This window comes from Botryllus schlosseri, chromosome 15 (genome assembly GCF_051294905.1).
Source record: "Botryllus schlosseri isolate E-star chromosome 15, Bs_hap1, whole genome shotgun sequence".
Lineage (NCBI taxonomy): Eukaryota > Metazoa > Chordata > Ascidiacea > Stolidobranchia > Styelidae > Botryllus > Botryllus schlosseri.
The window spans coordinates 22332153-22357864 of NC_137250.1; the positions used below are offsets into that span (position 1 = coordinate 22332153).

At 39.5% G+C, this 25712-nt stretch overlaps 4 protein-coding genes across 5 annotated transcripts; 2 read left to right on the forward strand and 2 right to left on the reverse strand.

Moving 5' to 3' along the window:
* The first annotated feature begins 5145 nt into the window (after positions 1-5145).
* On the forward strand, positions 5146-8751 carry LOC145458098 (branched-chain alpha-ketoacid dehydrogenase kinase-like). Its single transcript, XM_080336416.1, has one exon. The coding sequence runs from the start codon at positions 5185-5187 to the stop codon at positions 6412-6414; it is 1230 nt and encodes a 409-aa protein (XP_080192542.1). The 5' UTR covers positions 5146-5184; the 3' UTR covers positions 6415-8751.
* LOC145458100 (rhomboid-related protein 2-like) lies at positions 8701-15561 on the forward strand. Its single transcript, XM_080336419.1, has 7 exons — positions 8701-8828; positions 9108-9181; positions 9353-9473; positions 11142-11290; positions 11814-12027; positions 12539-12599; positions 13109-15561. Exons 1-7 carry the CDS (start codon positions 8799-8801, stop codon positions 13366-13368), a joined length of 909 nt encoding a protein of 302 aa, XP_080192545.1. The 5' UTR covers positions 8701-8798; the 3' UTR covers positions 13369-15561.
* LOC145458101 (DNA-directed RNA polymerase III subunit RPC8-like) lies at positions 15559-20587 on the reverse strand. Its single transcript, XM_080336420.1, has 6 exons — positions 20448-20587; positions 20277-20373; positions 19827-19913; positions 19694-19773; positions 19037-19216; positions 15559-16489 (listed from the first exon to the last, which is right to left on the reverse strand). The coding sequence occupies exons 1-6, from the start codon at positions 20556-20558 to the stop codon at positions 16442-16444; spliced, it is 603 nt and encodes a 200-aa protein (XP_080192546.1). The 5' UTR covers positions 20559-20587; the 3' UTR covers positions 15559-16441.
* Positions 20586-21958, reverse strand: LOC145458103 (protein phosphatase 1 regulatory subunit 3B-like). 2 transcript variants are annotated; one of them, XM_080336422.1, is made up of 2 exons: positions 21801-21955; positions 20586-21722 (listed from the first exon to the last, which is right to left on the reverse strand). In XM_080336422.1, the coding sequence occupies exons 1-2, from the start codon at positions 21896-21898 to the stop codon at positions 21491-21493; spliced, it is 330 nt and encodes a 109-aa protein (XP_080192548.1). In that variant the 5' UTR covers positions 21899-21955; the 3' UTR covers positions 20586-21490. The 2 variants fall into 2 exon arrangements, with proteins under 2 accessions (XP_080192548.1, XP_080192547.1); XM_080336421.1 differs by having other exon boundaries at positions 20586-21958.
* Positions 21959-25712: the final 3754 nt, after the last annotated feature.

Genomic DNA, 25712 nt, shown 5'->3' on the forward strand with positions numbered 1-25712 from the left:
ATTGTATTCACCGATACTTTCGTGAAATAATACTGGTTACTCCGTATCTACTGAGCGGCAAACGCGACAAAAATTCTGGGCGTTGCTTAACTTTTATGAAAATTAAATGTTGATACTCCGTGAAAACAGCCCTAAAATTCCACAGGTTATCTTCCTGATTGGAAGATTAAACTACTTCTACTTGACAAACTGAAAATAGCGAAAAGTAAGTAAGTAGATCACAAATTATTAGGAAGTAGAAGTAGAAGTAGCGTAAATTAAATCTACTTGAGTAAGTACCAGAAGTAGATGAAAACTACTGAAGTACTTCGAAAAAGTAGAAGTACTCCGCTACTGACCACCTCTGGTCAATTCTACTTCTACTTCAAGTAGTTTTAGGTGGCTTATTGTAGAAGTACTTCTACTCGTACTTGAGTAGATTTTTTCGTCGCTACTTCTACTTCTACCTCTGCTAGTCGCACTCCGCAGGCTGCACTAAAGCATCCAAAGTCTAAACGGATTCATACGATTTTAGGTTGGCGTTCTTTCATAATTATTTTAATACGGGCGGACTCATTTCTGTACATTATGCATATTTATTAAAAAAAATTTCTATATATGTATTTTTTGTGCAGCGTCGTTGCGATTGTTTAGAACAATGCCGATTTTCAGACTTTGAGGGGTATTTCGAGGGGGTTCCATTTCCCTGATCAGATTTTGATGTATATTATCAGAATCAGCGTGATTGTAGCTTTCAAATAAGATCAAGTTTATTAAATTTGAGCGATCGGGTCGAACGAGATAGTGTAATGGTTATGCATCCGGCTTCTCGATCGGTAGGTCGAGGGTTCAATCCCCGGCCGGGTCATACCAAAGACTCGAAAATTGGTATCCGCAGCTATCCTGCTAGGCGCTCAGCAATCACGGATAGCATGGAGAAGAACAAAAAAAAGGGGGCGCAGACTAGATGACATCACGGCCGTATCGCAACTCCGTGGTCAAAAGCATATCGATGGTGCATGCGAAAAAGAATATCATATATCTCTCTCCAGTGGCGGCTCGTGACAATATCGGGTGGTGGGGCAAGGGCTGCGAGCGACTTTTATCAAGATGACGTCACAATGGCGTTTTCCAACGTAAAAAAGTAACTTTATGATGGTCACATGAATTTCCCGACAACAGTGATTTTAACGTAGGTACCGCGAGAGGTTTGCTGGTGAGCCGTGACTTGAAGTGTGGTAACAAATGTTTTATTCATTTATTTTTAATCAAAGGATTATTTTACAAAATGAACGTGAACTAAGAATCGCCCTATGCCACGAATCAAGTATCAGGTCATCCTTAGTAGCATGCGTTATGATTTCATGGTAGAGTTAGAGATTACGCAAATCGATTGACCCTAATTTTTCTAAGCCCGTCCGAAAGTGTTTCGTACACGATCCTGGTGTGTTACGACCACTGAGCTGGTGGTTACGACCAGAGATGGGCGGATTCCAAAATTTCGGGATCCGAATCTATCCGGATCCGGCTTGCAATTGGAAATTCAGAGTCCAAAGAAATCCGGCTGGTGAATGTCCAGTTCGGAATCCGAAAAAATCCTGCCAGAACAATGCTAATTAATCATATCACAGCAAAAAAATCCGGCTAAAATCCGACCGTCACCCCAAATTCAAAATCCGGATCCAGTCCGGCCATGCCGAATTTCTTCATCCATCTCGGTATGGAACACTTTCAAAATTTACAAATACCAATATCAAATTTTGCGAAAATTCCTTAAGGCGTAAGGCTCAATGCCAAATCAGCGCTCGCAGACCTTGGATACTCGAATTTGGTAACGTACTTACTACTGTAATTATAGAGTCACAGCCTTGAAACTTGGTACAGTGTTAGATTCCTTCATCAAGATATACAATACGAAATTTTATTATTCATCGCCGTGTAAAATACATTCAAATTGTACACATACCAATACTGGCTTTTGCGAAAAATCTGCTATGCGGCAGGCTGAATGCCAAATCAGCGCGCACCCTGACATACGCGACTTTGATAACGAAATTGCTACCGTGATAATTGAGTCACAGCCTTGAAACTCGATACAGTGCTAGATGTCTCCATCAAGATATATAATACGACATTTTGTTAAACACCGCGGAATAAAACACAGTCAAAACCTACATATAGCAATTCCACCTTTTGTGAAACATCTGTAATGCGGTAGGCTATAGATGGCAGGTCAGCGATCAACCTGATATACTCGACTATGAATCTATGATAACGAAATTACTATCCTAATCACCGAGTCACGCCCTCAAAAATTGGTTCAGTGTAAGATGCAATCATCTGACCTTCAGCCTACCGCATAACTGATTTTTAACGAAAAACAGTATTGGTATGTGTAGATTTTGATTATGTTGTATACGGCGATGGATAACAAAATTTCGTACTACATATCTTCGTGATGACATCTAACACTGAACGAAGTTTTAAGGCTGTGACCCAATAATTACAGTAGTAAGTACGTTATCAAAGTCGAGTATCAAGGGTCCGCGGGTGCGCTGATGTGGCAATGAGCCTACCGCATAAAGGAATTTTCGCTAAATTTGATATTGGATATGTGAATTTTGAAAGTGTTCCATACCGAGATGGATAACGAAATTCGGTATGGTATATCTTTGTTGTGTTACCCAACTTCACAGTTTCAGGATTGTCAGTCAATGATTAGCATAGTAATTCTGTTATCAAAGTCGGCAATATATCGGTGCGCGCTGATCTACCAGATACTCGACACCGACAGCGAAATTACTACGCTAATCATCCAGTCACAGCCTTGAAACTTGGTACAGTGCTAGATGACAGCATCAAAATATACCATCAATCAATCAATCAAGTTTATTCATATTTTCATCGTTTCAAGACATCACAGGACTGCGATACAATGAAAAGATAGGAAGGTGTTGAAACAACTTGGAGTAGCCATTAAGATCAGACACCCACCTTAGCCTATAGGCGAAGTAAATAAGAGGCATGCACATGCACAATTGCACATGCACACTGAATGAAAAGTAATGCAGAGAATATAAGACGCAAGCGACAAAATGAGGTGGCATGTGACGGAGGGCGAGGTCGATGTTAGGTCGTGGTCCGGTAATCCTGAAGACTGGCTAGTATTGATTTAGAAGAAATTGCTTGTATTTCGACTTGAATGCGGACATGCTCGACGACTGTCGGATAGCCGGCGAGATGCTGTTCCACAATTGGGGTCCGGCATACTTGATAGAGCAATGCGTTTTCTTGTATTCAGTCCTGATCATATGGTAGTTGTTCTTCGATGACGCGCATGTGCTGTACTTGTGCGCTTTTGTCTCTGAGGTGAAGTAGTCGTTGAAATTTGAGGGACATTGACCGCAATGGAACTCATACATCAACTTGGCAATTTCTAGCTTTCTCATATCTTCTAAGTTTAGAACACCACATCTTTTGAGAAGCGATTTATCAGTTGCACATCCAGGCCCCCGTGGGGGTTTGGCAATGATACGGATGATCCGATGCTGAGGTTTTTGCAGTGAGGGGTCAATTGTATTCTTGCAGGCAGCACCCCAACAAAGAATTCCGTATTGTAACTTTGATAGGAAGAGAGTGTTGAAGAGTTTCAACAGCACGCTGACTGGCAGAGTGTAGCTCAGGCCAAATCGGCCATACCAAATCCTGTTACCCAACTCGATATGGAACATAGTCAAAATCAACAAAAAGCAATAGCGATTTTGCCTTTAATTACAGTTGCAGACGGATCGACAATAACAAAGTCAAAAAAGGCATCTCGGCGTGACAGTCACGTGATTTTCCGAGTGTCCACACCACCTTTGAGCACACGCTGGTTTCATGCACTGATCCACCTAGAATCCGTCCTCCAAGTCTGAAATATCGGCATTGTTCAGAACAATCGGTAACCGCAACACGATGGCCATAACAATGACGCGTTGCGACTCTCCGATTGTTCGAACAATGCCGATATTTCAGACTTGGAGGACGGATTCTAGGTGGATCAGTGCCTGATCATTATTTTAATTTATATTTTCGGAATCGGTGCAACAGTAGCTTTCGATCAAGACCAGATTCAATAATTTCTGCGCTCGGGAAGATAGCTTTTGGATTGCCAGAAACCCTACAGTCGCTTACGCAAAACAATTCTCCACTCCAGCCTCGGCGAAGCGGAACGAAGCAGCAAAATCGGTCGTTGCCGTTCCATGTTTAATTTCTATAATGCTATGAAGAGACGACAAATCTGCGACTGTAGCATCACTCGACCGTGAATCACGTGATGCGCATCTTATCCGTAGGTTAGTTATCTATAATCAGACAAGCTTCAGATAAATCCAAGTGTCGTCCAACATATAGCTACACCTTGAATATTTCATTGATATAGCCTGAAATGTGCAGACCTAAATGAGGAGAAAATTGACAATTTTCAAAGAGACGTAACTTTTGACCCCAAAGTCCAATTTTCATAAAATAAGGTTCATCATGTTTGGAATTAGCGCATCTGTGCGCGTACCAAATTTCAAGAGATTTGAAGAGGTAGTGGTGTGAACATCGGTTGTCTGTGCAGGGAATTGCCCTTTAGCAATGCTCAATCATTTGCTGTACTTACACTTAGCGATGTTACGTCAAGCTTATGCACGCACGGGATTGACTTAGGGGGCCCCGAGTTGCGTTACGGTATGGTTTTATTTTGTCAGTTAGGACCGGTTTGCCACTTCACTGTTTGTCACTTCACTCCACTGTACGATTACGTGCGAGGAACAGGAACAAATAGGGTTTGAGATGGGCCTAGTCTAGCCTAGTATGAGTGGGAAAAGTTTAAGACAAGATCAGTTGCATTACCGGTGTCATTTTCTAAAAATTTTGTGTGTACATCGCATTGTATACATTGTGTGTGACTTGTTCAGATGAAAAATATAACTGAACGATTATACAGAGATTTGTCAATTGGGTTAGGGAGGGTGATTTTGGACGCAGTTATGTCCCAGGATTTTGCTGAAACTTGGCAGTGCAGGAAAATGACAGTTTTTGTAAACATTACGATCTAAAAATACACAAATCGTACTTTTACAATGGATCGACCGACCATTGTCTAATGGTAATTCCATCAATATCTGAAACATTTCTTAAATTGTTTATCAGATCAAATATACCCTGGCCTAAACCATGATCCAGGCTCATCGGAGTATCTTAAAACACTATCAATCCGCTTTGAAAAATTTTCGGCAATGGAAGCATTACTACTCACCGGAAGCAAGAGAAAGAGCCAAAACCGTTGCAGCTTATTACAACCAAAGCCAGATCGAGCGTGTAGCTGAAGAAAAATCAGTCCGTATCACTCCGTGGATGATTCTGTATTCTGGAGAATCTCATGGCAATAGAGATAAGTATTTGTTGCAAAGCGCAAAATACTTGCACCGTGAACTGCCTGTACGTGTGGCACACAGAATTAAATCTTTACACGGACTGCCTTTCATAATTGGCTGTAACCCGACAATGTTGCGCGTCCTTGATTTATACACCCAGTCATTCAAAGCTCTTCATAGCTTCCCGAAAATTGAGACTAAAGATCAGGTGAATGAATATGCTTCATTATTGGAACGATTGCTTGACGACCATACGGAGGTTGTAAATGATATGGCTATTGCTTTTCGCGAATGCCACAAACATTTGAGCGAAGAAATGCTTGAAGCTCACATGGCCCGTCAATTTCTGGACCGTATGCTAACATCTCGGCTTGCTATACGCCTTTTGGCGATGCATCATATTCTATTGCATAAAGAAGAAAAAGATCATATTGGCATGATTCACACGAAATTTTACCCAGCCAAAGCTATTGAGAAATGGATTACATTCGTTACGAAAATGTGTGAGCATGAGTACGGCCGTGCACCAAAAGTGAGAGTTTGTGGACATATTCACGCGCATTTTCCGTACATCCCAATGCCGCTGGATTATATTTTATGTGAGCTGCTCAAAAATGCAATGCGCTTCAGTGTCGAACACCACGCTTCGTCAATCAGTAGCACAATCCCAGACATAATAATAACGATCGTCAATAATCCAGTTGACTTTATCATCAAAGTATCAGACCGTGGTGGGGGCATTCCTCACACACTTGTGGATAAAGTTGTTGAATATAATTTCACAACGGCTGATGAAGATACCAGCAAAAAAACGATGGATAATCCCTTTTTTGATATGATGAGTATGGCTAATCAAGGTCCCGATGGAAAAAGCCAAATGCATGGGCATGGCTTTGGATTACCGATGTCAAAGTGTTATGCCGAGTATATGGGAGGCAGCCTTGTTATACAGAGCATGCAAGGATATGGTACGGATGCATACATAAGACTGAAAAGAATTGATAGCCAACCGGAATCATTTCGCTTTTAAGTCTGTGGGCGAGTCGGTAGGCCTATGTAGATTCTTTCTTGTAGAGAGGTTTTAATGCATCATAGCTATCAGATGGGTGCTGTGGACAGTAAAACTGTTTGAAAATAACTGTTTCTTAAATTTTAGTGGCTAGGTCTACTTGATAAAATCATTATTAATTACAGAATCTGAAGAGTTTCTTGTAGTCAATAGCCTATACAATTAAATAGTATATTCATATTGAAATACACCCAAATATTTTCGGCCGACTCTCGTCAATGGTAATCGTCAGCAACTGGTAGAGAATTGAAAAGATCATTGCATATCAACAATCGTATCACAAAATACGAACGTTTGAATAATCGCTTGAGCTCAATGATAGAATTACGCATCGGAAATACTTTTATTTTTTCAATCAAAAATTTCTGACTCCCATAACTTTGCTTCTACGGGTTGGAATTGAGCCAAATTTGTTACTGTATGCATTGTTTGCCGGTAAAATTGGGAAAAAAATTCTTCATTCAGTCTAAAATTTTCTACCGCTACAGTTTCTTTGCTACAGGTTGGTATTAGGACAAATTTGCTGTCCGTCATTTTTTTAGCCAACGTGACAATTTTATCGACTAACCGGTAATATTTGAAGAAGAGATTTTTGTACGGTGTACAAGTATACAGAAGTGGTCAGTAACGAAGTACTTGTCACTTTTTCAGAGTTCTCCAGTTGGTGTTGAGAACTCGTACTACCTACTCAAGTGGTTAGGCCTATGATTTTAGACTAATTTCTCTTCTGAACATTACCGGTATTCAATTTTAGGCAAAATTGAGCCTAAAATCCCAACTTGGAAACCGCTGATTGTACTTGAGTAGAAATTTATGACGTTACTTTTACCTCAATTTGACTACCTACGATGATTACTTTGACCACATTTGCTTTTGTATTATTTGGAGCTTAATTGTAACCTTTTTAAACATTTGCACATATAACTTGCGACTCGTGGATATAGAACACAATCTCCTGCTTAGGCTGCTTGCATTTGTTTTATTATTCTTTGGCGTACAACTGTTTGGCCCCTCTGGTTCCATTCTATTACATTAGTTCAAGTGAAATACACAATTCAATATAGCCGCAGGAATTGCTCTTGTAAGGTATTAACTGTTGAAGTTTTGTAGTATAGTGTGTTTGCTGTGTTTTATCTAGTTGATGCTTTTTTAGAATTGTTTTAAATTTCTTTCTAGCCTATTCGTCGTCAGTGTTTCTAGTGTTGTATTTTATGGTCAAAATGATGTTTTGGGTATTCTTCAATTTACTGTCTTCAAAAAAAAATCATATCCCCAATACGATAGCACATATCAGTGGTCCCTAACCCATTGGTAATTGGTAATGTTGTCCAAAATACATTAGTTCCAACACTTTGAATGATTTCTCCAACTTAACAATCTAGATTCTAGACACTATCTGTTGAGGCCATTATTGTGTCAAATAATATTCCAAGGTTTTTCGATCAGTTTATGAAATTATGATAGTATTTTGAGTTATGTTTAATGTGGAAGCGGAGACAAAGATTTGGGGATCACTGCAATAGCAAATTCACTGCCATGGTGATGTTCATTCTATTTCCAATGCCCCATCGCCCATCGGCCTCGCAGCTTTATCAGGCTTCAGCATCTTCAATGCCTAGTTCTTTCCAAGATCGAAAGAAATACTTCACCCGCATATTGCATACGATGTCCTATATTACAGGACAGTTAGGCTAAGATGTGATATTTCCACGTTATCGAGTAGCTTCTGTAGTTTGGTCTCAATTTGAAGTCGATCGTTGCTTTGGAAGCGTCATATTATATAGTTGATGTGACAATTATTATGATCTTGGTGCTTGCATTGAACAATTTCAACTTCTTGCCACTGCCAGACTCTCTCAATACTTTTGATTGAAGGAATCTGATTTGCTTGACTTTGCCAAATCGATTTGAAACTTCCTATCTTTTTATTGTATCGCAATCGTGTGGTGTTGTCTCTGACGAGATTGTTATTAAACTAAACTGAACCCGTTTATTTGCACACAATACTACAAGGAATTAGTAACTGTTGTGATACGAAATATCTGGCGTAGCCTACTACGGTATGTTTAATATTTTGTACTGTGCTTCTGAGTTCAATTCTGAAAAGTTATAACTGTGGACTATATGCGATGTGGCGAATATTGGTTTTGATTTCAAATTACGATTGATCTTATTTTACAATTTGAACTTATACGTCTTGAACCAAGTGAATGTGATGTTTATGTAAATTTACGTATATAACCACGTAGTAAGCCTATCTGTTTGAAGTCTTCGTTTATTGAAGTGATTTCTTTTCAGTGGTAGTGTATTTATTGAATTTTATTCCACGACTTAACACGTGAACAATGGCAGAAGCGGTTCGCCTTAATAACTTGGTAGGTGTTTCTGTCTGACATGTACAAACTTTGGATTTTCAAAATTTGCAACTACAACTAGAACCACCGTACTCACTTTTGGAGACTTGCAACTAGAATTAGAACTAGCAACCTTTAAAAATCCGCAACTATCTAACTAAAACACATTCAATATTCAATAATAGATTCAATCTTTATTTCATCGAAATTTCAAAAGGGCCAAGGTTCGAGTTTGAAGTGTGAGGGGGGTTTGACCCCCAAGCCATCGTTCGGTTAATTAAATGACTCTCATCTTTGTAGGGTGATGCCGACGAAGGAGAAGTGAGGAGAGAGAGAAAGCCATTCCGAGAACGAGCCAACAGAGCCCTCGTCAAGTATGTGCATTATACTATTCCCGTATCTTATGCAGACTTGGACAACTAGATAATTCTAATAAGTCTAATTACGCAACTAGAATAAGCCTATCTAGTTGTCAAAGTATGATAGTTAGCGACCACTTCTTTATTGCAAAGTGAGATCTATTCTAACTAAAAATTCGTTTTCAGTGCTGTTATCGTAAGCCCGGAACAAGATTCATATTACTTTGAACACTACACGTGCGTGCCTGATTGTAAAGAACAGGTCGGGGGTCCCCCCTTGTTCATTCTCACCATCACCCTTGTACAGGTAAGTTCGAGTAGAGTGTAAAACGGGTAATTTAGTTTAGCTTACTTCCACTTGTGCAGGAAGTAATTTTCAAGTCAAAATTAGGCCTACTTGTTTTCTAACACTGACCAGGAAAAGTATCAATTGGTGCAATTTACGTCAATGCTATGAGTGAAATCATTGTAACCATCGTTAATTAAGTTTTAGAGTACTTAGACTTCTACATAAACAGTTCTTCAATCGAACTTACTCGCCACTTTGCTACTCTGACCAGGAAAAAGTAGCAATCTACATCACTCTTATCAGTGAAATCATCGTAATTATTGGCAACACTGCACAATTGCACAGGATGCACCTATTTTGAATGCTATTCACATCTCTATATTCCTCCCAGATAGCCTATGCATTTTGCAATTTTTATGCTATTTTGAGCTCCTGGATATAGTAGATCAGGGACGGGCAGCCCGCAAAAGCCTCAAGAAACGCAAAAAATTGATGAAATGCATATTAAAAATCAAATTGCTGTGGATACTTGATTAAACTTTTTCTTAATGTATTTCAACATGAGATGTTGCATTTTTACCATACCGGTAGTTGTTGTTTTGTGGTACCGTATTCGTGTTAGTCAACTACTATGGTCATTTACACCAGTCCAATTTTCATAGTTTTTATTCCGTAGCTGCGGACTTGTAGCACGGCCTACTTCTAGTCTTTTATGAGACAAGAGACACGGCTTACACTTAAGTAGGAATTCTATAGTCGGCCACGAACATGCAGCTGTGGATTATACCACTACGCTATCTCGCCACCTTTACCATAGTGTTTTTTATTTCATTCATATAGGCTACACATATATGTATAAATATATGTATAATGTAGGCAAGCAGGCCAATATGTAGTGTTCAACTGATGGAAATGAACTCTACACTAGAGTAACAACTATAATTATCTAAGTCAGCAGTCGGTAAATATTTCATTGCGTATACCCGGGCCGGGACTGCATATACTTTTCAGTGATGTCCATAAATATTCGATAGAAATTTTCAGTTCTCAAGCAGTAGCAAACGAAGCATATAGTGAGTCCAAAAGTCTTGCTTCGTCATCAAATTATAGGATATCCATACTCTTTCGAAACTTGGTCTTTTCTAAAAATGAGTAAATATCCAAACTGATTTGACGCTGCTTAACTCCGACTGGGTGGGTTGTTGCATCACAATGAGTACGCAACGTCTATGCCAGAAGTGAATTCTTGTGCTAAGCTGCGATTTTCTCTAACACTGCTTGGAGGGGATTTGTGTCTCAACTCACGATCAACATAATAGAATATTCAAAATCGGTGGGATTACACAGTCACCCGATAGGAGTGGTTCTCAAACTTTTTTTGACACGCCCCCTTGGGGATCGTATCGGAATATATTAAAAAGAGCAACAATGATGTTTGCAATCCCAACTTATTGTTTGGAGGTACAGAAGGTGTCATTGTTATGTAGATATGGGATTTTTATATTAATGGTGAATTCTAAATTTGTGGCTTGTACTTGAATGTAGTTTACTACATGGCATATTATGATTTTTGTGTACCAAGCAAAAACAGACTACAGAAAAACATGTACCGCACTCCATATCTACCCGTAGCGTGAAAAAAACTGAATAAATAAACCTCAGCAATAATTCTGTACTTTTTAACAGATCGGATTTTTTATTTATCACTCTGTGAGCTCTCCTGTGACCACTTGGTGGAGCTTGAGTCAATCTGCCCTTCACAGCCCTCTGCTCTTCAGTCCGTATCACCGCGAACAAGTCTGGAGATTCCTGACCTATATGTTTGTGCATGCAGGGTAGGGCATTTTCAATATCTTTACCTATCTTGCCCTTGGCTGTTATACATCTGCCTGCTATCGTGGCAACTAGGTAAGCTAGCATTAAAGACTTATCAGTCGGGCGATTATTATTTTTGACCTATATAATGGAAAATTTTGGCATAACATATTGTCTGAACTAGAAAAACTATTACACATTATTGCACAAAAATGTTCAAATTAATGTGTATCAACAGTTCATTTTCTCATTTGTGTGGCTCGGTGTCGACTTTTATCAAAATTCGAGAACCTAGTTTGTAGTTTGTGCCAACAGAAGAAACTTGTGTATTGTCTAAAAATAGTAGTCTACATTGAGCGTAAGCCATCTGTTTGGCTCGATTATTCGAATTCTTGTTCATGTTCTTTTCCAACCAGTTGCTGGCAATTAAACTGTGACGAATGTGAGCCGAAAGTATTCAAGTTTATATAATAATTAATAGTATATTGAAGTTCTGCACCTCCAAGAATCTATTAATGACTAACGTATCAAATTTCGTTGCAGGATTGGCCATATTCTGTCCAACGTTATGGTTCAACTGGTGCTGGGAATTCCGTTAGAACTGGTTCACGGTTCGCTACGAGTCATGGCCATCTATCTGATAGGCGTCATCGCGGGCTCCCTCGGCTCCTCTGTATTCGACGTCGGCACTTTCCTAGTAGGCGCGTCAGGCGGTGATTTCGCTTTGCTCTTTGCGTTCCTGGCTAACATCATATTGGTGAGATTTAGGCTTCTACCCTCAATTTGCTAAGTGGGATCGGGAAGTAGTCATCATTGGCATCGAGGTTGTAACCAAGTCACAAGGTACCGAGTCACAATTCGATCTCATTTAGTTTTGATTCGAGTCAGGTCGAGTCATTTTCAATCCACCACCGAGTCAAGCCCGAGTCACGGTGCAAAAGGGTCAAGTCCGAGTCGTAGTGTTTAGACTCGAGTCCTCACTCTTGACAGTTTCTGGCACTATTTTTCTATTACCAGTACTGATTGACAAAATACCAATAGTGCGGTAGCTTTCCTATTCTTCGACGTTACAATAATATCCTGTCTGGGTCGATATGAATCTCACGTCATACACAAAAAGTCGAGTCCAAATCGATTCAATACGCAAATTGACTCAAGTCAAATACTCTGAAAAAGTGGAAGTACTCCTTTACTGACTTTATACTCGAGCAATGCGGGCTGTAACACCAATTTCTGTCTTTCTATTACTCCATACTTTTCTTCTGCAGAATTGGGACTCCATGAAGCTGTCGTACGCTATTATCAGAACGGTATTTGTGTCATGCTTCAGTAAGTATTACCTTGACAATCACATTTTCTCAGCATAGTCGGTGCCTTGGAATTCACTACCTAACCCTGATTGTGGGCAAACTTTGACAACTAGTTTATTCTAATTATATAATTAGCGTAATTACAGCTAAATGCCGGTATAGGTAATATAATTTGTGAAGTATTTCTATGATCTAACTCGAATCTAATTTCGTGAAAATGCTACAGGTGAACTGTATAGTGCGAGCTCGCTGTACAGACATTTGTCATTCTCAGGCTTATGAGGATGAACTCTAATTTGATTTGAACTGAACTTGATTTTTGTTGTTTCTTTATATTTCGGAATAGAGTTCAATTTCAAGTTTTTGCAAATGGAGCAGTTCTAATTCTAATCAAATTTAAAAAAATAATCACCTATACCTCAAATTCAAAAATTTAATTTGAAAAATCTGAAAATTTCCTAGTTCAGCTCTTACGGTGTGTTAAAATTAAGGTATTTTTCAATCATTTCCATATTGCTCTTCCTTTAGTTGTCGCAGACTTCGCCACTGCCCTGTACAGGCGTTACGGAGACCCGGGCAACACCGATCCGGTGTCGTACGCGGCCCACCTGGCCGGCGCCCTTTCCGGATTGCTGTGCGGACTGTTCTTGTTGAAGAATTTCCGACGTCAAAAGTGGGAAGACATAGTCATGAAAGCGTCCATCCCGATATTCATAGTTTGTGTGCTGGTGGCGGTGTTTTTCAATATCTTCTGCCCGTGTTACGATCCCTTCGAAAGAGCAAATTAGAATGGCCATATTGCATTGTAGTTCACAGTAATAGGGCTGGGTGTCACTGGTTAGTGGTTATGATGCTAAAACAGCATGAATGATGCAGAAAGTTTGAACATGTACCTACCTTTTATGTGACCACAAAAAATACAATGCCACTGCTACATCATATTGAAGAGGATTTGGTTTGTTGTCGACCATACCTATTTCATTACACTTTGTGACAATGCTGTGGGTTGATAACGACCTCACAGGTATCTAATGTCTACTTATTAAAATGTTACGTTACCTTGAAAAACCATGCTCACCAAATTTGGTTCAGTTCCAACCGGTAGAAGCCCACGCAGAGCCAATTCAAATTTTTTAAATTATTATAAAAGAATTGACAAAAAAAAATTCAAATTTTCTGTCAACCCCATAAAATTAGTGAGTTACCTAACAGAACGATGCATAGCACGTTTTTCTCACTTCCAATTGGCAGAAGTGAAGCTCTTGCATTTGAAAGCTCTGGATTTGCAAAAATAGCATTGACGGTTGGTAATCCTAGAATTATTGATGGAAAACTCAAATAACTCCGCTTCTACGAGTTGGAATGGAGTCGAATTTGTTTTTGCATCGTTTTTGAAGACAACTTAACAATTTCATCGGGTTGACAGAAAAATTTTTTTTTTCAATTTTTTATAATAACTTGAAATTTCAAATTGGCTCTGTGGCGGCTTATACTGGTTAGAATTGAACCACATTTGGTGTGCAGCGTTTTTTCTAGTAACCTGCCAATTTAATAAGTGGATCACTGGAATCCGGACAAAAAGTTATTTTTGAACAACCCCATAGCATAGCTTTGCACTATATGTTCCATGTGTACTCTAATCATTGAGCCCAGCCCTAGTCATAGTTTGTTTCATTGTGCTATGCAACACAAATGTCTGTAATTTATTGGTGTCTCATGCTTTTCCTCCACTGGTAAAATGAAGATGTAATGTTATTTCAGTTCCGAATTGTTGGAATGAATTCAAACTTCTGTTTATTGCTACCCGTATAAATGCATCCAGATATGGCATCTTTGATGTCAACTAATGCGCATTGATACTCCGCATATAATGAAGTTGTAATGTAATTTCAGTTCCGAGATGTTGGAATCAACCCAAATTTCCTATATATTGCCATCCGTATAAAATGCATCTTTGACATCAACTAATGCACGGTTTTACTCTTCATTAATAGGATAGGTTTCTGTCACAGCATAACTCACAATATTCACGCATCTTTTGTGATCATAATGTCACTGTGCTGAAACTGTCGTTTTTAACCTTTGCAAGGCCAACAGCATGCTTTCTACCAAGGACAACACAGATATATTAATGAGAGGCAATCGATTTGTATGTACTCATTTTCATGCAGCCGTCGTACTTGTTGGCGAAGATTTTCTTTGTACTTGAGCCATTTTACCTGCTGGAAACGTTATGATCATGCCAATTCTTCAATGTTTTATGCTGTAGCCTCAGTTTGGCTCGCATTCAGTAGATACTATTGGTATGATTTTCTGTTATTGCCAATCAAATGCCATGTTTTTTCGTTATCAAAATACCAAGTAATTCTGCCTTATCGTTAGATTTTAAATTTGTTTTTATCAATTGATAATAATCTGTAATCTTTCCAACTTTGATATTGCGACAAATTTATTGAAAGCTCGCCTCGGCGCTACATTTTGGTATCGAGTAACTTTTGTAAGGCAAACTGCAAGTTCTCTGTACTACATTTCAGTGCATACTACTATTCCTACGATTTTCATTATGTGAAAATTCAAATACCAAATGATTTTTTCTTGGCGCTTATGTATCAAATGATATTGCCTATTTGTTTCTACCAAAATTCATTCAAACATTTTTGCGTTGAGCAAATACCCTCTGTAATCTCACGCCCTGTACGAAATGATATTGAATCATGTACTACGGTTGGATTATATCCAGTGGATACTTTTGGTATCATGTTAATTAGTTGCTGACGGGATGCTTTATTCAACCAATTTTGTGTCGTAACAGCCTTTTTACACTTTACCTTGTCTTAATACTGAATCTTGCACAGCGACCTGTAAATGCTCTGTAATGTTATCTACTTATACTGTACTCTTGATATTGCCACCGTATATATATTGCTACCCTAGACTCTGATATTGCCACAATGCATTTGAATAGAACACTCCGTATGTATCATCCATGAATTTTATTGCTGAATTTGTCTGCAAACGGTCTACCACCCACTCACACGGTGCATGAAGTCACTCGTAGCTATGTCGCCGCAGTGGAAACTAATTAGCTAATTTTGAATTCCATTTTTCAAAGTTATAGTAAAATCAAGGTGTAGTGAAATATTCATTTTTTTTTTCGGCCATATGTGTCACATTGTTTCGAAGTTGATCATATGTGCAAGATACGACCGGAAGAAAATTAACACTTCACATCAAGTTAATTTTCTCAAAATCTGTAAAATGGACTTTTGGCAGATTTTGATTCCACGGCAACAATATAAAAGTAAATGAATGGGTTCATGGCATTAAACTGCACCACTGATATTGTCATTGCTGAACCACCTACTCGCAGTGCATGATGTCACTCGTAAATATTTATGAAACAAACTGAATAATGGTGCCACCAGGGTTGTAATGACTGGACTGAAGTATTGCATATCAGAACCGATAATTGAAAAATAGGCATGGTAACTTGTCTTTATATCTGTTACAATAGACATGTTCATCAGAGTGGAGAAAAATGAGTGAGGTATGAATCCCAGGCCTTCTATTTCATCCAAAACTTTAAAAGAATTGGTCCAAGTTAAATTTGACTCGTGATTTGTTTAATATCCTGGTTGCCAAAATATAAGTGCCATTTTAATGTATTTGCTCTCATCTTCGTATTTTAGCCAGCTACTGATGCTAGCAAATATAGACGAATGGTGCTTGCATTTAAAGTGTTCTTCATCACGAGGGATGTAACCAATCCAAGGTATCTGCTTCCGTTCTTGTGCGCTTTGATTTCAATCTTTGTGCAGTGGCTCTGTCTTATAAGCTGCTGTGTCACTTGATCGCGTGAGTTCAGCCCCACCAAGTGAGCAATCCCAGCCCCGAGTCGGCCACTGTCGCCTGTAAATGATAAAGGGTTATATATAGAGTTGAATTACTAGAATATGTTTCGCGACAAGGTGGTGCATTACGACTCTCCTACGGTATGCTGTATATGTAATCGAAATGCGACCGTGAATAGCAAAAAAGTTGAACCCCTGGTCTAGAAGATTAAACTATTGATGCGCTCATGTTTTTTCGTCAATATTACAAGGAATAGAGTTGTGTAGCTTGCATGTGTGCTTTACTACTTCACAGATCCCGGTATTAGTCAGTAAAAAATCCCGAAGTCCCAACACTGGTCGCAAACATGAACTTATCTACTTTTAACAAGCCAATGTGTTATTGATAACTGCACTGTATGTTGCAAACTGCAGTGTAACATGCCAAAATTTGAACAATAGCAGTTTTACTGTTTTTGGCTACAACTTGTTTTGTGTTCACAATAGAGAAACTTTCTTCTTAGGACAGATAGAAACATGTAGTTTTAGCAGCGTTCGAGCTATATATCATAGGGTTGCCATACGTCCGGAAGTTCCCGGACATATCCAGAATTTCACTGTTCAAATTAGCGTCCAGGACTTATTTTACTAATCAGCTCGTCAAATTTTGGTCTGGGCCACTGAACATTTTCAAATTGAAGATGGAGTCGCGACCATAAGAGGTTGGAAACCACTGGATGTGGGGTGTTTATGAAGCTCCATGGTGCGCACCGGCATAAGGCGGATAAACAATCTTATCGGTAGGACATGAACATGACTTAACTATGTGCAATTACGCTCCATGTATTCTCGAACTTCTTATCCTCCACCAGCTCTGCTGCTAACTCTGATCATGTGGGCAGAGGGTAGTATCTATATAGTAATATATGGATCGACCAATATTATTGACTAAATTCATTCAAATAATTAAACGACCAGATGCATATAGAAACCAAATTCACATAGCATGCACCCTCACTCCAGAAGTTGCATCGATTTCAGTGTGGGCTCAAAATCATTGGTCATTTGGCCGGGAGCAGGGTTGGGACTTCGGGATCAGATTTGAAATCCCGGGATTGGGATTTCCCGGGATTTGCGCTTCTCAATCCCGGGATTTCCCCGGATCAGCAAAGTAGTAAAATACACATACAAGCTACACAGAAAACATTTATTCCTTGTAGTTTTGACGCTAAAACATGCTCCATTGAATGCGAATGAAACCCAGCGACCGAAGGCCACTCGGATAATGAATGTTTAAATTCGTGTACCGCCTGTTTCGTGTAGAAATTGATTCGTCAAACGTGATCGAAAAACGTCCAATGCTGCGTTTCATTGCCATAAGCTCTTCTTACACACACTTACGGATTTATTTGCTGTGCTCGATCACCAAGTCACGAACCCGTTTGCGACATTTTGACAAGTCATAGCCATAAGCCTTGAAGGCTCGACGAATTCGCTCACTTGGGTATAATTGAATAAATGTTAACCCGTCCACAGTAGTTAACTGGTTAAGAAGTTCATCGATGCGAGGCTTAAGCGATTTATTTTAGAGGAATCGATCTTCCTCATCTTTATTTTAGCCTGATCTTTCTTTGACGTGTTCGATTGAATCATGCATGATTTAATTACTATCATTTGTACGGACCTTAAATACGTTATTAGTCCCTTTGTGCTAGACACTGAAGCTTTCAAAACGTCTTGACACAAGTTGCATTTGACTTTTTATGTAGATTTATGAAACAAACAGTTTCGCCAAACATATGATTTTCTCTTTGCATTGACATCTTCGAAATTCGCCATTATTCGACCTGTATTTCACCTCCGCAGCACCGTCCTTGTGACTTTCCGATACTCAGTTACACTGCTACGATTCGTAGACTACGACGGAAGTGACTGTGTAGTTCATTGTTATGCCATAGCTGGCTTCAATATCAAATAATTGTGAATTGTTTTAGACAATCAGCAGAGTTTGTGACATTGCTTTATTACCTAAATATGAGATGTGGCGTTACGTAAGCCTTGGAAAATGCTCTTCACAAATCCCGGGATTCCATTGGGATTAATCCCGGGATCGGGATTGCTTCAAATCCCGGGATCCCGGGATCGGGATTTCCCGGGGTCCCAACGCTAGCCGGGAGGAGGCTGAAAACATGTGCTTTCGGTCCCGATTATAAAACAAGCACAGCCACATACTCCTGAACCGGATCGTGGCCACCTCTGGTCTATGAGCAAATCTTTGCTAGTGTGACGTCATAACTCCTTTCGAAATCCACCAGTGGGCACTAAAGAGTGTCCGGAATTTGAGTGGCTGAAATATGGTAACCCTTATATATCATGACTCCACGACAGAAATATGGTAACCCTAATATATCATGACTCCACGACCAGTGGTTGCCACTTTGGGCAGTTTTACCCCCTCGCACGCAGAAATCGGGGGTAGCCGACTGGAAAATGGGGGAAACCCCCTAAGTCAATTTTTATTGATGGTCATGTGTGAGGATTTGAAAAAAAACTCGATTTTTGAACAAAAAGCTTTTATTCACTCATTCCTACAGACCATATCTGGCCAAATTGTACAATACTTTACCTCGATGGAATAAGGAATTTTGCTTTTCGCTTCGTTATTCGACGTTTCGGCAGCCGCGGCTGACGTCGGCGTTGTATCGACGAAATGCTCGGCCGCGACCCGAAAGCGAATTTCTTCACCCACGTCCATAAATAATTCCGCCGTCTCTCCATCGTCAGACCCATACTCCCATATCCACACCTGATGGACGGCACAGTCACATTTAAACCAAAATTTTTCATAACATGTGCTGGGCAGAAGGATTCGGGTCAAATATTGAGATATGTTTCATTTTTCTAATACTCAAAATATACATTCCTTGCTAACTAAAGAGTTAATTTATCAAAGAAAAATATAGTTTCGAATCTTTTGATGATATCGTTTTCCACTCTGGAAAGCTCGATTGATCATATCGCAGCATACGAAGTCACGCACGTTAGTGGAAATATCATATATGTGAATCCGTGATTAACACACAGCATGGTCATACAGTGCAATGAAATGAGTATGGTCGCATAGAAGGTACATATTTGAACTTTCCACATCATTCATACTGTTGTGACGTCATAGGAATGATACTAAAATACTCGATTCGAAGCCTAATATCCGATTCAAAATCAAATCACTGAGGGATTCGATTTTGGCCAGCTATATTCATAACAAAGCTTTCTCACAAACCTGTTCCTTTTCGTCAAATTTCGATGGCTGAGGCAGGTTGCTTGGCGGTATTACGATATCATCGAAAAATCCCATCGTTACTGCGTAAATCACGATTAATGATGTTGTTTTGACATCAATTGTCCGTTCTCACCTGTGACACCGTCGCGACTGCAACTTTTTATGTTGCCCACCATCACTTCGTCAATAAACGGACGGAATATAACATACCGGAACTTAACTGAACAAGAAACAAAATTTCAGTGACAGAGACTCCAAAGGTACAGAACTTCAGAATAATGGATGTTCATATTGAAATGAACCCAAATTGAAATAAACCTTGTCAGGGTAATCGATCATCAGCAACTAGAAGAGAATTGGGTGTTATTTTCAAATCTCTACTAATTGCTGACGAGTGTCAGGAACAATATTCAGGTTTGTTTCAATATGAATATACTATTTAATTGTATATCTTCAGGTTTCAGTGACAGTCGATAATATTTTTGCTTTGATTTAAACTTCACCTCCATGTAGTATATTTCTATCAAACTTTTTTCTTGTAAATAGACACATGAAAACAATAATATTAGCGCCTAGGTCCGACCTTTCGTATGCGTTGCACCGTCACCGGGAAATATGTAGGAATCCATAATTTCCAAAATATCGAAAAGGCATATGCAAAGTCCAACATTGTAGAAAACCTGAAAGTGATCACAGAAAGTCAAATAATCAACTTTGATACGTGGTCCTATACTAATGATAAACCTGGCTTTACCTTATTTGCTAACTTCTTATTCAATTCTACCGATATCGCGTCTTCAAGATTCACATTGAAGAGCCATGGTTGTATTCTGACCGTGTCGGACATTTCGTAAGTGAAGAACATACCTCAAATTTATCTGAGCTGACACACCTATAGCGAAAAAGCTTGTTAGCTTGGAAATGAAGACAAAATGAATGGAAGAGCGACGAGGCAATTATGTATCCAAAACATTGAAACTTTGGCATGTTATTTTTGACTATCGCATGGAGGCTTATGCTGGCACAAAGCAAACCAGTAGGTTATGTTCAGTCAAGCAAGCAAAGAAATTTACAGTACTAGTAGTAGTGTATAGCAAACATGGCGTGTTCATGTCAAAGACTTGTTACACAGAAGCACCCAAAACAAATTTTCATCAAACTGATTTTTTTCACTGATCATCATACTACAATGTCAATGCTTAGCACCATAGCCTCTAACCTTGGCATACTGCATAAAATCATGTAAAAAATTGCAGAATCCAACAAAAATACAGCAATATCGACAACAGTCACAATTGCGGTTTGAAAATGAAAAGTGTGTCCGAACATACGGCTTAACATCTGCAAAATTTGGTCAACCGACGATAGCACTATAAAATGTCACTTAATATGGACGGAAATAGGTCATGTAATTGTCTTGTAGTGTTAAAATTTGACATTTTATGACTACAGTAACAAAATCAATGGTATGATCAAAGACAATGGAATATATCTTGAGAAATGAATTGCAATTTTGGTCTCAAATTCTAGACAGTCAAAGAAGATGGTCTGAATTTTAGCAATGTTAGTCTTAAATAGCGATGAAGTGAGGACTTGAAATTCCAACTGATTAGGCTTTTAATCCCATATTGAATTGTCATTATTATCAGATCAATAAACCACTGAAAAACATATCTTACGAGACATACCGTGCCTGTTGACAATTTTTGATCAGTTTTGTTGGTCTGATTGTCTGATTAGTTATTTCATTACTCATTATCAAAACGAATCCATGGGTTCAAAAACTAAAACAGATCTTCATTTTCTTCCAAACGGGTTAGGCGGGATATAAACTGAATAATTTCGATTGTCGTTATTGTCCCAGTACGATACGTTATTCTGAACGCAGCACAAGGCGAATTGCAGAGAAACTTCATCTTTGCTACGGTGCGTGAATCCGAAGGAAAATATATCGCTTTTTCGATCGACGGTAGATCCCATAAAAGCTCCGTGATAATCGGTATGAGTCTTCCAATTGTCGCTTGTGACTCTCACAAAAAATTTCTTTTCGTATGCTATGTTTTTAACGTGGGCTTGACCCATAATAGCAAGGACGTACTGCGCATACTTGGTTTTGTCAGCGATGACGACCGCGTCGAGAGCGATTTTGTTCCGTTCCAAATTTTGGAAAAGTTGATTTCTAGCATCGAACACCGTAATAGGCATGATATAGTATTTTCACATTACCCGCGTGCCGCGTCCCGCTCCGAGCGGCTTTGCTGGAAAAGCGTGAAAATGCAAGCCGTTGGAGCGTGACGAGTCAATGATATCTTCGCAGTCTTCCAGAGATGAGCGGATTTGCCAAAGTACATGAAGTAACTCGTTATCAAAAGTGCATAAGTACGACACACGCGCGTCCACGTCGATCAACTATCTTATGGTTGACAAAAAAGATCGTCGCTCTATCAAATATGCCGAACCTGAAGTGTGAAACAGTAACTGCACTCAAGCCACTGCAGAAACTACAGCATAAAGTACTCCGAATCATAGCTAGGGCCCCAAAGGGACCTGGCTGCCCATCCAATAAGTCGCTGCTGAGGAGATTCGGCGTCCTAAACATAGAAGATATGCGGGAACTAGAAATCGCCAAGTTTATGTATCAGTTTCACTGCGGTCGTTGCCCCAAATACTTCAATGACTTCTTTACCTCTGAATCAAAAGCGCACAAGTACAACACACGCGCGTCCACGTCGTCCAAATATCATATGATCGACCGAAAAGATCATCGCTCTATCAAATATGCCGGACCTGATGTGTGGAACAGTATCCCGCTGGCCATCAGGCAGTCGACGAGCATGTCCACATTCAAGTCGAAATAATTACTATACTAAATAAATAAAGTCCATCCTCAAGATTACCGGACCACGACTGACCTATCGATCTCGCTTCCCCTGACATGCTGCCCTATTTCTTGTCGATTCCTTTTTCTATACTATCTTCTTTACTCTCATTCAGTGAGCATGCCTCCTCTTTGCATCGCCTAGGCCAAGGTGGGTGTCCGATTCCATAGACAACTCCTGGTCGCTTCGACATCTTCCTTTCTTTTCATTGTATCGCATTTTTTGTGGTGTATTAAACTGATAAAATTGCTAATAAACCAATGATGATGATGATGATCTTGCCGGCTCCGACAGTCGTCGAGCATGTCCGCATTCAATTCGAAATACAAGCAATTTTTGCTGAGTGAATACTAACTAGTCAGCCCTCACCCGGGGCCTACGATATCGTAGGCCCCGCCTCACCATTTACCGGACCACGACCTGACATATCGATCTCGCCTTCCGCCACTTGCCACTTTCTATTAGCTTCTTTTGCTTTGATTCAGTGTGCAACTGTGCATGCCTTCTTTTTACATCGCCTAGGCCTTGGTGGGTGTCTGATCTTGAGACTAATACTTCTAGTCGTTTCGGCATCTTCCTATCATTCATTGTATTGCAGTCTTGTTATGTTTTGAAGTGGTGAAATTTTATGAATATACTTGAACTTGAACTTGGTAGGACGAAAAACCTCGTCGACATTCGCACGACACCGAATTGCAAACCGATCGCTACTAAATCCAGAAGATACAGCGAAGCCGATCTACAATTCATTAAAGCTGAAGTTTCCAAACTTGAGAAGGAAGGCATCATCGAGCTTTCTGGCGAGCACAGCTTCTTGTCATCAATGACGGCGACACAAAAAGCGCATGGTCAGTGTAAACGCGTATCTCCTGAATGAACTGCAAGTCGTTTCCCAGCGTGTCAACCCAACTCTGCAGTCCAGCGAAGCAGGAACATAGAATTAGCGTAGAAACAAGTTCTTGCGTTCGATCCAGTTGAGTAACGAAACTTGACGAGTATTGCATCTGATCAGCCCACATGAACATATACTGCGAATATTGAATAGTCCCCATCCACCTGGCATGTGGTGCATTTGCTTAATAGGTTTTATTCTTGCCATATTCCACATTTTGACAACCTCCTCAACGGTTGGATCAAGAAGACAATCCTGAGTTTTCGTAGTTTCAGGACATTCCTCTTTCAGATACAGCAAATACTGTAGAACCTGGCGTAACTTGGAGTGAATAATACACTCATAAGAATATCCGACCAAATAATGAGCAGACTTCGATCGTCCAGCACAACCTTTTCCAACGTTTCAGACATTCTTCTTCTACCAAATTCTAGTATTGAAAGTGGAAGACATTTTCAAATTTGAGGTAATGAAATTTATGCATAGCTAACGCTATCATCAGGGTGAACTGCCACTATATTTTGATAGGTATCTGAAGCATGTTCGAACTAAGTTTCATCGCCTACGGAACGTGTCTAGATTTTGATGCGGTATCGATAATTGAAATGGTGACATCTTAAATCAGATGGCTATGTGCTATTTTTAGACAAACATTGGCGAGGTGATGATACTCGCGCAACTTCTCTTAAAAGTGTAGAGATGAAATTCGACTCGAACGAGACGGTAGAATTCGCTGAAATTCAATTCGATTATGCTTTGGGACAAGCCTCGACTCCTGAACGTGATTAAAAGTGGAGCATTTGTCTATGATAGAAATATCGGCGTCTTGCATCCGAGAGCTATACGCGTAATTTTGCGAAAGACGTTGGCCAGGCGATAATCCCACGGATTCTTTTGAAAGTAGACTCTAATTTCGACCGGAACAGGACGGTAGAATTCGATGAAACTTAGTTCGAACATGCTTCAGGACAAGCTTCGACTACCGAACGTGACTAGGTTTTGATGCGGTATAGATAATCGAAATGGTAACATCTTCTCGCGTATTGTATTTGGTTGAAATATTACTTGCGATAAATCATAGTTGTTTACGTTTGACACGTTTTCCGCGGCGGATCTACATAAAATTTGGTATGGACAGAGTTCTATCTACGTTCTATCATGTGTCAGGGTCCATATCCGGATACACCATTGTTCCATGAGTCAGAGATGAGCGGATTTGAAATTTCTATGTCCTAATCCAATCCAAATCCGAACCTTGAAATCCAACTCCAAATCCTAATCCATGACTTTTTCATATTCAAGTCCATGTCCAATCCTAAACCGATTCCAACAGGAAATTCAGAAAAAATACTAATTTATGCAATGGAGGGATTCGAAAATTTTCTTTCATAACCAACGGTTCACTTGATTCAAGGTAACTTAGTAACCATAAGTACATTAATAACTGATCTGAATAAAGTTTGTCGCCATTCGCCACACGACATTTCAATCTCCCAGAAAATAGGTAAATCCAATCCAAATCCTAATCCGTTCTGAAAAAAATGTCTAATCCAAATCCAATCCAAATCCGACAATTTCACACATCCTGTTTTTTCAAAACCTAATCCTAATCCGTGCTCATCTCTGCCATGAGTATCGTGATACAACCGTTTATGTTGTTACATGTCGGATTTAGTAGGTACCCTTCGATTTGTGTGATAACTTCACTCTGGTCGCGATCACCTGATGATCGTCCATCGTCCATATACTTCATTCGAAGCTGCTGGAAATCCTTATCCATACCGTCGATTGCCATTTGGAGTGACCAACGGAGTTTCAGCATTTCAGAGAATAATCTACTACGTCATAAAAGACAACAAACTCATTGGCACCTTCGCTTATCTGGATAATATTACTGTTTGCGGCATGGATAACGACGACCACGACCGAAATCTGAACGCTTTTTTAAATGCTGCTGAACGGTTAAACCCTAGAGTTTTTTTTCCAGGACATGTCCGAATTTCACTGGTAAAACTGCGTCCGGGAGGAATTCCTAAATTATGCCTAAATGTCCTGAATTTTGAAGTAAGCACATAATTTTTTGCTAAATCAACATAAATAATATTATTTTTGGGCAGATTTACGCTTATTAAATATTTCTTCGTGCTGCGCGCGATTTAGTATTCCATATCTTGGTTTTAATATGGAGACTACCACCCTCGCAAAAAACTGCGATCAAAAATAAATGAAAATAATATTCATTTTCAGA